Below are 14,288 nucleotides of genomic sequence, written 5' to 3'. Positions count from 1 at the left end.
TCTTGTATCTAAGAGAGCACCAGAATCTTCTGTGACGTCACCAGTGTTGTGGTGACAACAAGTGCCTGTGGGATTCCTTCAGTGCCTTTTGGGTTCACAAACAGGCATGTTTCACCAGCTGCTCAAGCTCGTTCAGAAGGAGAGGGGAGACCAAGGAGAGACCAGACCGAGGCAGAAGAAAGCTGGCCTTCTGTCTTGTAAGTACGGAAGAATGAAATCATTCTGGGGAAGGCACAGTGAGTACTGGGTAGAGTCAGGGAACTTCCTCCAGGAGGCAGGTTTGAGCTGAGCCTTTCAGGAGTCGGCCTTACAAGCAGGAGCCTTGGAGTTTGTCAATGGCAGACCAAGAGTCAAGAGTCCTGATGATTAATTTGACAGAGGGCCAGGAATTGGCAGGCCTGCAGTTTCTTTTCTATGAGCCTTTTAATTTCTACTGCCAAGGAATGCCAGGAGGAAGCCCTATGAGGATAACAATGTGCCCATTCATGGTTGGGAGTTGAAGCACTTCATCCTCTAGATTCCTGTAGGTTACTAAGTCTGTGATGACAACAACAAGGAAGGATGAACCCCCTAGTCATGAATTGAGGTCGCAGACACTTTGGGCTTGAACACACGATGAGGGTTTGATGGTGCTATGAACTCCAGGATTGACCTGCTCCACATCTGATATCTGCTGACAATGTCCCAAATCTTTATGTCTGAGGTAGATTCTATCTTTCACGATGAGGGATCATGTAATAGTGAGTGAGGCTTATGTATGGCAATGGAGGTTGGGAAGAGGGAAATAGCTTAAGAGTCCACATTAAGGATAGATTTTCTTCTCTTTCAGGGATTCAACAAGTCTCCAGCCTTTCCTCTTCCTCAACCTCCTTTTTGAGACTCAGAATGGTCTTTTCTACCCATGGGCTATCCAATATGTACATTCACTTGTGTTTATCTATCTACAGGGTTTATTCGGAAGGCATCATCAGAAAATTTCATCAGTAACCATGAAAAGCGTATAAAGAAATTGGAGGAACTAAAATCTGAAATCCAGAAGTGTAAAATCGAGCGGGATGAACTTTCTCAAATCCTGGACCTTTATGTCAATGATGGTTTGAACTACAGGTAGTCATTATGCCCTGTAACCTACTGACTGTCTTGTGCTCTCTCTGCTAAGCCAAGAGACATCAAGAAAGTGTTTCACCTCTCATCCTGGACTTTAAGGAACCTTGGCAGGTGCTGGCCTGTGAGAGAAGCTAGGTGCTGTGTGTTTAGGGTCAACCTCTCTTGTACTTGACCCTGACCTCCTTGGAGTTGGATTGGATTTTTTCAGCAGCTGGAAGGACCTGGTCACACTTGCTGCATCTAAGTGTGTGAATGAAATGCCTGAATGTCCTCACTCTTACTCTGATTTAGGTCGTTATACACTGATTCTATGGCACCTTTATGATAAAGTTGGCATTCTAATTATGTTTGTATATGGGTTGGTATGTATGGATGGATGTGAAAGTATTTGTGTGTGTTTTGCTCAGGATCAGGGAGTCTGGGACCTTTGATTGGGTCTGAGGATTTGTTTGATGAACAGTTTGCAGGTCATGATAGTGATGAGTCTGTGGAGGCCGTCATTGATCAACAGAGCACTTTGCTCCTTCTGTTTACCTTGCTGGCACATAGGACTCTCCTGAGGGGAGGAGGTGTTATGAATCCTCTTCCCTGTAAAAAGTAGTTATGGCCTCTGGGAGTCATGTAACAAGGATTGAGAATCCCTGCTTTCAAAACAAGAGAAATGTCATCACATCTTTCTGTTGGACCCAAGGCTATGGCACAGACTGGAGGAAACATCTTATACTTCTTACACAACTGTTCAATTCCTTCATGCTGACCTGGCCAGATCTTGAAGGTCGGCTCCCTCCATTTGGTCCCCTGGCTCTGCCGTCCAATGCCCAGGATAATTAGTTTAACCAGCACCAATAGGAAGGAGAAAGTTTGTGTTATATACTGGGCTTAGGTAGCCCAGAGAGCACTCTGATTTCACTTATTTATTTATTTATTTATTTATTTATTTATTTATTTATTTATTTTTCTGCTTTGAACTTTATTTTCTTTTTTTAATTATCCAAGGATGGTTTACTGTGACCTAGAAAAGGTCACTGTGGGAATAAATTCTTGGCACTTGTTATTCCCAAACATGCAGCTCTCAGACTTTCCCCCCTCCTATACAGAGGGTCTTTATAGGACCATATCTCACCAGCCTTTTAAGGATTACTTATTTCAAAACAAATTTGCAGAGAAATATTTTCTATGGGAGAGTGATGGTTTGAGTCTCACTGTTGTGTTTTTGCTGTGGTCTTTGAGTTTTCCACTTTCTTCCCTAGCCCCCATTCCTTGAATTTGAATTTTTTATTGGCTATTTTTTATTTACACTTCATCTAATTCTGAAATCATGAGTTCAGACAGTTATTTGTTCCTTGGGTCATGTTCTAACACAGGCTGAGTGTTGAATTGCCAATGCTTAAATCCCAACATGAGATGAGAACGATGGATATGCATAAGATGACCAACTGGATAAGTGATGCCATGGAGAAGTACAAGGAGCTCACACAAGAGAATAATTCCTACCGGTGAGTCACTGACAGAAAGGAGACCCCAGCACTAGGCAGGGAATACTTCTGTCCAGCTATGACTTTGAAAAAAGATCTGGGATCCCTGAGAAACACATGGAAAATTTGTATAGCTGCTGGGTCTTCTATCAGCCCTCAGAGGAGATTGGCCCTCTACCTGCCAATGGCTTTAGAATACCATGACACATAAGCATCCATATGCACCATTTCCTCTGCTTTGATGTATATACACCCTCTAGTGTCAGGAGTTTCTGAAGTACTTTGATTCCCGTGGAATGCGGACTCAGGATGTGACCTGCATCTAATTGGTGATAACATGTAAACTGTGGCTCTAGTCTGGAGATGCCTGGGGACGAGGACCCTTGAAGGGATGATTGTACTTGCAGGAGTGGCCGGAAAATAGAAACTGCCTGGGATTTACCATTATTTGTTTTTGATTCAGCATCAGAAACTTCCACCTCCTGAATGAACGCAATGAATTGAAGAAGAATGTAAGGATTTTGATGAATGAGAACAGAAAACTGCTGGTGGAGCAGACTGAACTGCAAGCATCCTGTGAGGAGGGAAAGAGGTTGTGTGAGGAGGCCAGCAAGACCATCTACACCGCAGATATTGAATCCTTGTGTCCTGTTACTTTTGAGTAAATCGAATGTATCCTTGTGAATCAAACAGTGATCTCGAACTCGTCACTCTTAAGAACCTTCTTTATTGAAGTGTGATGTAACCATCTGAAATCCCACAGCTCTCAGGCAGAGATGGACCTCTGCATTCTCACAGGGATTGGGCATCATAATTACTTCCCAGTCAGACTGAGATACAAAGACAATTGTACTTTCAGTGTAGATTGTGTGTCCAACTCTGAATACCAACTTCATGATGAAAAAATTATCAATGCTGTATCCTTATCAAATATTTAGTGACCACTAAAATATACTCTTTTGTGGATGAGAGTGTTGAACATATTAATGGAATATTCATCAGGCTTTCTCTAGTATCTCCCAGGAAATAAAACCATATTATTATAGGGAGTATAGAAGCAGTCATGAAACAGAATTGCTTGCTTTGGTTTCCTTCAAACATGATATCAATTGTAACTGCACTGAGGAGATAATAAATTGCAATACCTTTCAGGGGATAGGGTTTTTATGGTTGGTTGTTTTCTTGTTCTTCTTGATTAGGATGATGACTTTTGTTCTTGACAATGTACTATGTTCCATTTGGGATTTCAACTCAAGCAGACCACATAGTTTATAATTCAGTTTCTAGATTTCTTTAAAATTTGGACAAAATATCCAGGCAAAGGTGCCATATGAGTTTTCTCCTTTGGTTTTCCCTCCTTTGGGTGCTTTTGTTTTTGTTTGTTGCTGTGGTTGATTTATTTTACATTTATGAGTGTTTTGCCTTCTGTAGGTCTGTGCGTGCTGTTCCCCAAAGGCCAGAAGAGGTCACTGTGTTTCACCTGGAACTTAAGTGACAGAGGATTGTTAGGTGCCCTGCAGGTCTTTTGAGAAACAAATTCTCAAATGATGAGCCATCTCTCCAGCCCCTACCATGGACGTTTGTCCTTCATCGTGTTCCTTATTTGTGGCAATGGATCATACCTGAACAAAGTGTTTCTTGAGATATGTAGGGATACATTTATGGGGTCTGCATGCTAATTATCTAAACTTCCAGGCATCTATGTGAAGTTTTTAAGTTAGGGTTTCACTGCCGAGAACAGATACCATGACTAAGACAAATGTTATAAAGGACAGCATTTAATTGGAGCTGGCTTAAAGATTCAGATCTTCAGTTCCTTATCATCAAGGTGGGAGCCTGGCAGCATCTAAGCAGATATGGTGCTGTAGGAGCTGAGAGTTCTACATCTTCATCTGATGTTTGCTAGCAGAATCCTCAGTTTCAGGCAGCTAGGATGAGGGTCTTAAAGCCCAGACCCACAGCGAAACACCTGACCCAACAAGGAAATACCTACTCCAAAGGAGCCGTACCGTATAATAGTACCGCTCCCTGGGCCAAGCATATACAAACCTGCACATTCCACTCTGAGGCTTCCAGAGGCTTCTTCAAACCTAAGAGACTATGGGGGCCACATAGTGGTGTTTCTGAGACTTCCTTTTTCAATTCAATTTATCTGATTCTCATAACCTTGGTCTCAGGCAGATTCTTCAGACAAGTGCAAAAGGTAGCCACATTCTTTACCATAAAACCTCCCCAAAGAGTCTCTAGGCAAATATTGAAATTCTTCACAGAAGGCTTGGGACAGATTCACACAATTTAAACCACTTTCAGTAACAAAGTCTTCCATATTTGTTCTAGGATAGCCCATTAAGCCCTATTTAAAGCATTCCCACAGCTTTCCAGATCCAAAGTCCCCATGAAAGAGTCAGAGTTGGGGCCAAGCTGAGGCCAGTGGGAAAATTCCACCACCAACCTCTGAGCACAGAAGGACCCCTCCCTTCCAGGAGGAGTAGAGCTAGTGTAGTTCCTGCAACAGCTGCAAACCAGACTGTTGAAAAAGCCTCCTGTGACTCCCCATCCGACTCCCTCAGAAAGTCCCAGAACAGCCCACTGACTGCCAGTCTATTTGGAGGTTGCCTCTCCCCCCTGATTGTACCCTATCTAGTTACCTTTGTACAAATTCTGCCCCAATTGTTTGATTTCTACCTTAATTGCAAGTATATAACACCCTGGTAGACTCTGCTCAGGGACTTCTCTCTCTGAAATGGGATGACCCTGATATTTTGGAATGACTAAACTCTTGCCTTTACATAGATTTACTCCTCTGTGAGTGACATTTCAGGAAGTTCAGGTAGTGGTTCAATTTGTACCTCGTATTTTGTGTATTGGCTAGTAAACTCTCCTCTTGGAGGAGACCCACAGGAGAGTGGTGAATCGGGGAAGTGACAGCTTGAGCAATGTCCCACAGTTGTCTATGTTGCCTCTATCTAGCTTCTTTGTGTTCTGCTTTTGGTTAGATTCATATGTGCAAGCTTAAGGAGGGCTCGGACAGCCTCAGTAATAGGACTTTGATCTGGCCAGTGGCTGGAGCAGATAGCCTGAGTTATCCTGTCCGTGGCATGGACAGGCTGGTCTGTGTACTTCAGCTGTGAAAGAGGGCACTTTGTGTTAGTTGTTCTTTTTTCTGTGTTCTTGGACTTGGACTGACGAAATTTTTTGACATGGGACAGGTTGTTAGGACTAATGACCACTTAATGTAACTTAGAGTGGCCTGCTTTTGATGTTAAATGGCCACAGGACACCCCCCCCCCAAGGTGTCAGCAGTAGAGGATATAGTGTTTCAGAAGTTTTCCCTCCTCCTCCCTGCTAACACTTCTTTGTCAACGGGAACAAAATCTGAGTCCAGCCTAGCGGTTAGCTCCATCCTTGTTGACAGTGTTAGCTTTGGGGCTGGAGAGATGGCTCGGTGGTTAAGAACACTGACTGCTCTTCCAGATGTCCTGAGTTCAATTCTCAGCAGTCATTTGTTGAGTTTCTTTTTCCCTCAGGACCAGCTCCAGGTTTTACATTTCTCACCGGTTTATCCCCTCTTCCCCTCTCCTTCTGCCTAGGGCAGACACAGTGCAGTCTGGCATCCAGGGTCCATGACAGGAGAGGCCCCAAGTGGTCATATGTATCCATTAACAGAGTTTGCAACTGACTCCTGCTCACATCTTTTGTTCAGTAAATGAATATCCTTCTTGCCAAGAGAAATGCATGCTCCCTGTCCGAGTAAATGTGGTCTCTGAGTTTTTAAGATGAAAAAGATTTATTTTATATAAAGAAAGGGGATGCCTCTGGTAGGCTCATGTTGAGGCATCTCTTCCCCTGAGGGACCAGCCACCGGATGGCATAATGTAGAATAAACTGTATTCAGGACATGACACCAACTCCCCCGAAAAGTTCTTACAGGTTCTCTTCACCACAGACATAGGCCAAGAAACTGGCCCTTGGGCCCACAGGGAACCCACCCAGATTGGTTATTTAATGGGTGTAAGGGTTAGGGATCTCCTCCAGATTTGCCACCAGGCTCTGTAAGCAGGTTTAAACAATAATTGGCCAGTGTTTAGATATGATATGAAATAAGAGAAAACAGAGAACTCTAGTACAGGGCTTTCTTCAATTAGTTAGTGCCAAATATTAGATAAAGTTACAGATACAAGCTAATAAAAGTTGCAGAGAGTATAGAAGAATACAAATTAGACAAGAAGAATGAATTAGAGCCCCTCTAGCCAACAAAGCCCTGGATCCAGGAGAAAAGACTACCATAGAAATGGCCAATGTCTTATTTATCATAGAAACTGGACTAAGCTACAGCACGATTGCCTGCTTATTATTGTTGCCACAGCACTGTTGGATGTTGGATAAAGATGCGGATAAGTTAACTTTGGGACTCATCACACACACACACACACACACACACACACACACACACACACACACACAAAATACTGATTGCTGTTCAGTAATGCCTACAGGCTTCATTATCAGACTTTATTAATCTATCTTGGCTTACATATTTTCCAGCCACCTGTTTCCCCGAACCGTGCAATTCTGCTGCCTGACCCTGACTTGGACTGTCCACTCCATCAAAGTGGTTCTCCTCTGTCAGAGACAGAACAGATCTGGTTTATTAACAAAAGCAGCTTTACCCATGAGGGTCAGAGGAGAGCAGGGGCAGTGGTGACACTGGACATGGAGGTAGTCTGGACTCAGCCTCTTCCTCCAGACACTTCAATTCAAAGGGCCAAGCTAATAACATTAACACAGGCCCTCATCATGGGAAAAGAAACCAATGGCTAGAGATAACAGATGGGCTAACAAGGCCGCTAAAGACATAGTCTTAAAGAAAACAGCATCTCTAGATTGGATACTGTTCTACCTGAACCACCTAGATCAACTGATACATGCAGAAAAAGAAATTAAATGGGATGGTGATGATCGACTGAATGTAAGCTAATATTATCCATCTCTTTAACAAGAACTCTTCTCAGAAAGATCCACAGAGTCACTCACTTGGGGGTAAAACGAATGACAAACTTTAAAGCTTATCAGCTGAGCAACACTCCCAGTCACCCCAAATATCCAAACTCCTGACTGAGAGGTAAGAGCTTGGAGGCCTCTATTGGGGAAATTGACTTTATAGAGATTAAGGAAGAAAGACATGGCTCAAAATACCTGCTGGTTTTTGTGGACATTTCCTCCTGGATAGACGGATAGAGATACTAGAAGAGATTTTCCCAGGTTTGGAGCACCTAAGGTAATAGGACCAGATAAGGGCCTGCCTTCATATTTCAGAAATGTCAGGGACTAACTAAGATCTTGGGGACTAATTGGAAGCTTCATTATGCATATCATCCCCCAGAGTTAAGGGCAGGTAGAAAGGATACATAGCACTCTAAATTAGACCTTAACTAAATTAGCCTTAGAGACTGGTGGGCCTGGATGACCCTCCTTCCCTTTGCCCTGCATTAGATGTATATGGCATTCTAGCCCCCGTTGTATCCAGCCTACAGTTGGCAGCGATTACAGAACTGAAAAATGATAATTTAATATTTAAGGTCAGCGCTACCCAATAGGCTCATGACTATGTTTGCCCTAAATTATGTGCCCTAAAAACCCTGGCAGTCCCCTACATTGGGGAAATGATCCTTCAGAGGACCGTGAAGTTAGGGTTTTACTGCTGAGAACATATAGCAAACCAAAGTGAGTCTTATGAAGGACAACATTTAATTGGGGCTGGCTTATAGGTTCAGATGTTTAGTCCATTTTCATTAAAGTGGGGGCGTGTCACCCTCTAAGCAGGTATGGCACAGCAGGAGTTGTGAGTTCTACATCTCCATCAGAAGGCTGCTAGCAGAATACTAACACTCAGGCCTTTCTCTGACCCCAGATATCTTAATCAAGCAACTGGCTTTTGAAAATGCTAATACAGTAGAGAACACTGTCTCAAAAACCAACCAACCAACCAAACCAACAAAGACAAATTAAAAACAGCAGCAAAGGGGTTGGGGATTTAGCTCAGTGGTAGAGCACTTGCCTAAGAAGCGTAAGGCCCTGGATATGATTCTCAGCTCTGAAACAAAAAAAGACAAAATAAAAACAGGAGCAGCAGCAACAATAACAACAGCAAACGAAAGAAAGAAAACACCAATGCATACTCTTATGTGACCTTACCACCAACTTATTTCTGAATTGTAAATTAAAACGCCTATAGTCAAAAGCTGTGCAGAATTAAGATAGGTGTTCCCTGGTGGTTCCAGCTTGGGGGTGGGAGGAGACCATGACAGACGGGGTAGAAAGAAGAACATAAATAGAGGAGAAGCCACCAGGAGGTAAAAATCTTTAAATAATGGCCGTGTGAGGGGGCTAATTGGAGTTTAAAGCATCCCAGAAAAAACCATGGCAAATTATATAACGGAATTATTGGAAAAATATGCATAATAGTATAGAGGATAGCTACCCGCCCAGCTCTTGTGCTTATTAAGGATTATCATAGATATAAAGCTAGTGTGAATCTTTTATCCAGAAACTAACTGGGCAAAGGATGGGCAGAAATCCATGGTTGGGATCAAATATTTTCTACACACAAAACCAGATTCAGCACCTAGAATTACAATCTTCCCAACCCCAGATAACTACAGACCAGCATAGAAACACAACCAGTAACAGCCAGGGCATTCAAATCTCTATTAGAGCCCATCAACACTATGACAGAAGGCCCTGAACATGTCAACATGACTGAAGAACAAGAATAAAAAAGACTGTAAAACAGCATTTGCACATATGGGAGAGGCCTTTAAAGAGAAAGTAAAGAAATGTGTGAAAACACTAACTGTGGAAGGAAATGAATAAAGAAATCCTAAACAGAGAGATGTGGATGAGTAAAATGTAGGAACTCAAATAGTCTCTCAGAGGCAGACCTTAATAACAGACTCCAACAGATGGAATAGAGAACCTCAGGCATTGAAGAGATGATAGAAGGAATGGATACGTAGATAGAGGAAATCTTAAATCCAAAGGGAGGAAAAGAGTGGAGGGGGAAAGGAATAAAGGAAAAGCAAAGGAAGAAAGGAAGGAAGGAAGGAGGGAGGGAAGGAGGGAAGGAAGAAAGGAAGTCAATCCTGGGAGAAAACATCCAAGAAGTAGGATTTTTCTGCTAAATAACAAATATAATAATAAAATGATAAAGACAATAAAGTATATAGGAAGGATGAAAATAAACTTGGGTCAAAGGCAAATAAAACAAAAAAAACAAAAATAAAAACCAAAAACAAGAAAAAAAAACATTCTCAACCAAAATCATAGAAGAAAATGTCCTTAACTTAAGCAAGAGACTTATCAAAGTAAAAGGAGCACACAGTATGAAATAGACTGGAGTGGAAAAGAAATTCCCCTGGGCATATATTACCTAAGACAGTAAACGTGGAGAACAAATAAGTGTAATAAAAGCTGCAAGGGTAAAAGTACTGGTAACATACACAGTCAGTCCTCCCATGAGAATCACACATTACTTCTCGCTACAGACTCTAAAAGCCAGAAGAGCCTGGATAGATGCACTGAAGACTAAGAGAGCAGACTAATAAAGTTGGAATTTAGTTGACCCAAGTGCCTCTCTTCTTTTATCACATGCGATATTATTAGATACTTCCCTAAAATTGCCTTCAGAGCTTCTTTGAGGAAGCCTGAGGAGCTTAAGACCTCTGATAAAGTATTTTGTACAAAAGGACCTGCTTGCTTTTTTCTTATTTCTACTACAGCAGGATGGAGGCAAAGTTTTTTGCAAACTACTTTTAATAAGTAGCCCTCATCATAGGTAATGGAAGAGAAAAGTTATTAGGATATGGGGGAAGAGGACCTGTTCAGCAATAGTTCTTCAGGAACGAGCTTGTTTTCCTTTGGCAGCGGTTCAGGACAACAGCAAGCAGCAAACCTGACTTCGGAGGGGATTTCACAAGGGAGGAAAGCAGGAGTGTGGTGGAAACATTGTGGCAGAGGCTGTGCAGACACAGGAGCTCCTGCTCAAGCTGCAACAAGGCACCCTGTGCTCTGAAGCACAGCAGCTTAGCCAGTTAGCTGGAGACCGGGCTCTCCCACTGCCCGCCTTACCTGGAATCCGCACAGGATACAAGAGGACAAACAACTGTGCCCAAGCTGAGCAGGCAGCTCAAAGGCGCCTGTGAAGGACCCGCAGGCACCACCTTAGTCAGCTTCATCAGAGCAGAGAGTCTAAAGTCTTTTCCTCCTTCAAGCATGGCACTCCAGCCCATTTTATTTCATTCCCTGCCTTCATTTTGATGGCTTCTACTTCCCTTCATAAGTTTGTCATTTAGTTTCTTTTCTCTCTGTTTTTGCTTCTTTGTTTCTTTCTTTCTTTCAACTAATATAAAGGACCAGCAATTTGATATTTCTAACCTAATATTTGTTGTGGTTTATGCCATGCATACTTGCACATTAAAATTCTTTTTTCTTGCATTTGCCACACTTTAATCGGACTCATTAGCTTTGCTCACTCTCGGTTCTTGGGTTTTCTGAGGTGAGTGAATGTTGGGGTGACCTCATTCCCAATTCCTGATCCTTGTGCCTCTGAAGTCAAATGCTTATGAATTTTCAAAGTTTTCTTTGCCTGTGGATATGTGCGTGTGTCTGGGCACATATGTGCCACAATTTTCAGTTCATGTTTCTTCTAGGAGTCCCAGGTATTGAACTCAGATAATCATACTAGGGCAGCAAGTCCTTTTACTGCTGAGTACCTTGCTGCTATTGCACGTGTGTGTGTGTGTGTGTGTGTGTGTGTGTGTGTGTGTGTCTAATTTTCATATATGTATACGTCATATATTGTGCATATCTCTGCCTCTCAATACCATTGTCCTTCCTTTCCTCACCTCTTCTATCGTTTCTTTTTATCCCTCTGGACAGTTTCTCATTGTTCACATCAGTTTAAAATGTAGGAACAGACACACACACACACACACACACACACACACACACACACTGTTTGAAAGCAAATTAAAATGAAAAAATAAAAATATGCAGTCTTTTTGATCAGTACTCCTTAGCAATAGCTTTCCTTTGATTTTTTTTTAATTTTTTTTTTTATTAACTTGAGTATTTCTTATATACATTTCAAGTGTTATTCCCTTTCCCGGTATCCGGGCAAACATCCCCCTCCCCCCTCCCCTTCCTTATGGGTGTTCCCCTCCCAACCCTCCCCGCATTGCCGCCCTCCCCCCACCAGTCTAGTTCACTGGGGGTTCAGTCTTAGCAGGACCCAGGGCTTCCCCTTCCACTGGTGCTCTTACTAGGATATGCATTGCTACCTATGAGGTCAGAGTCCAGGGTCAGTCCATGTATAGTCTTTGGGTAGGGGCTTAGTCCCTGGAAGCTCTGGTTGCTTGGCATTGTTGTACATATGGAGTCTCGAGCCCCTTCAAGCTCTTCCAGTTCTTTCTCTGATTCCTTCAACGGGGGTCCTATTCTCAGTTCAGTGGTTTGCTGCTGGCATTCGCCTCTGTATTTGCTGTATTCTGGCTGTGTCTCTTAGGAGCGATCTACATCCGGTTCCTGTCGGTCTACACTTCTTTGCTTCATCCATCTTGTCTAATTGGGTGGCTATATATGTATGGGCCACATGTGGGGCAGACTCTGAATGGGTGTTCCTTCAGTCTCTGTTTTAATCTTTGCCTCTCTCTTCCCTGCCAAGGGTATTCTTGTTCCCCTTTTAAAGAAGGAGTGAAACATTCACATTTTGATCATCCGTCTTGAGTTTCATTTGCTCTAGGCATCTAGGGTAATTCAAGCATTTGGGCTAATAGCCACTTATCAATGAGTGCATACCATGTATGTCTTTCTGTGATTGGGTTAGCTCACTCAGGATGATGTTTTCCAGTTCCAACCATTTGCCTACGAATTTCATAAAGTCGTTGTTTTTGATAGCTGAGTAATATTCCATTGTGTAGATGTACCACATTTTCTGTATCCATTCCTCTGTTGAAGGGCATCTGGGTTCTTTCCAGCTTCTGGCTATTATAAATAAGGCTGCAATGAACATAGTGGAGCACGTGTCTTTTTTATATGTTGGGGCATCTTTTGGGTATATGCCCAAGAGAGGTATAGCTGGATCCTCAGGCAGTTCAATGTCCAATTTTCTGAGGATTCTCCAGACTGATTTCCAGAATGGTTGTACCAGTTTGCAATCCCACCAACAATGGAGGAGTGTTCCTCTTCCTCCACATCCTCGCCAGCATCTGTTGTCCCCTGAGTTTTTGATCTTAGCCATTCTCACTGGTGTGAGGTGAAATCTCAGGGTTGTTTTGATTTGCATTTCCCTTATGACTAAAGATGTTGAACATTTCTTTAGGTGTTTCTCAGCCATTCGGCATTCCTCAGCTGTGAATTCTTTGTTTAGCTCTGAACCCCATTTTTTAATAGGGTTATTTGTTTCCCTGCGGTCTAACTTCTTGAGTTCTTTGTATATTTTGGATATAAGGCCTCCATCTGTTGTAGGATTGGTAAAGATCTTTTCCCAATCTGTTGGTTGCCGTTTTGTCCTAACCACCGTGTCCTTTGCCTTACAGAAGCTTTGTAGTTTTATGAGATCCCATTTGTCGATTCTTGGTCTTAGAGCGTAAGCCATTGGTGTTTTGTTCAGGAAATTTTTTCCAGTGCCCATGTGTTCCAGATGCTTCCCTAGTTTTTCTTCTATTAGTTTGAGTGTGTCTGGTTTGATGTGGAGGTCCTTGATCCACTTGGACTTAAGCTTTGTACAGGGTGATAAGCATGGATCGATCTGCATTCTTCTACATGTTGACCTCCAGTTGAACCAGCACCATTTGCTGAAAAAGCTATCTTTTTTCCATTGGATGGTTTTGGCTCCTTTGTCAAAAATCAAGTGACCATAGGTGTGTGGGTTCATTTCTGGGTCTTCAATTCTATTCCATTGGTCTATCTGTCTGTCTCTGTACCAATACCATGCAGTTTTTATCACTATTGCTCTGTAATACTGCTTGAGTTCAGGGATAGTGATTCCCCCTGAAGTCCTTTTATTGTTGAGGATAGCTTTAGCTATCCTGGGTTTTTTGTTATTCCAGATGAATTTGCAAATTGTTCTGTCTAACTCTTTGAAGAATTGGATTGGTATTTTGATGGGGATTGCATTGAATCTGTAGATCGCTTTTGGTAAAATGGCCATTTTTACTATATTAATCCTGCCAATCCATGAGCATGGGAGATCTTTCCATCTTCTGAGGTCTTCTTCAATTTCTTTCCTCAGTGTCTTGAAGTTCTTATTGTACAGATCTCTTACTTGCTTGGTTAAAGTCACACCGAGGTACTTTATATTATTTGGGTCTATTATGAAGGGTGTCGTTTCCCTAATTTCTTTCTCGGCTTGTTTCTCTTTTGTGTAGAGGAAGGCTACTGATTTATTTGAGTTAATTTTATACCCAGCCACTTTGCTGAAGTTGTTTATCAGCTTTAGTAGTTCTCTGGTGGAACTTTTGGGATCACTTAAATACACTATCATATCATCTGCAAACAGTGATATTTTGACTTCTTCTTTTCCGATCTGTATCCCCTTGACCTCCTTTTGTTGTCTGATTGCTCTGGCTAGAACTTCAAGAACTATATTGAATAAGTAGGGAGAGAGTGGGCAGCGTTGTCTAGTCCCTGATTTTAGTGGGATTGCTT

General features: G+C 42.3%; 1 protein-coding gene across 1 annotated transcript; it reads left to right on the top strand.

Moving 5' to 3' along the window:
* The first annotated feature begins 106 nt into the window (after positions 1 to 106).
* On the top strand, positions 107 to 3,247 carry Spetex2c (Spetex-2C protein). Its single transcript, NM_001011698.1, is given in 4 exon segments — positions 107 to 197; positions 948 to 1,107; positions 2,472 to 2,603; positions 3,046 to 3,247. Coding segments are annotated over 4 exon segments (585 nt in total).
* The last annotated feature ends 11,041 nt before the right edge of the window (positions 3,248 to 14,288 follow it).

The sequence above is a fragment of the Rattus norvegicus genome, chromosome 15 (assembly GCF_036323735.1).
Source record: "Rattus norvegicus strain BN/NHsdMcwi chromosome 15, GRCr8, whole genome shotgun sequence".
Lineage (NCBI taxonomy): Eukaryota > Metazoa > Chordata > Mammalia > Rodentia > Muridae > Rattus > Rattus norvegicus.
This window is presented reverse-complemented; position numbering and strand designations above follow the sequence as displayed.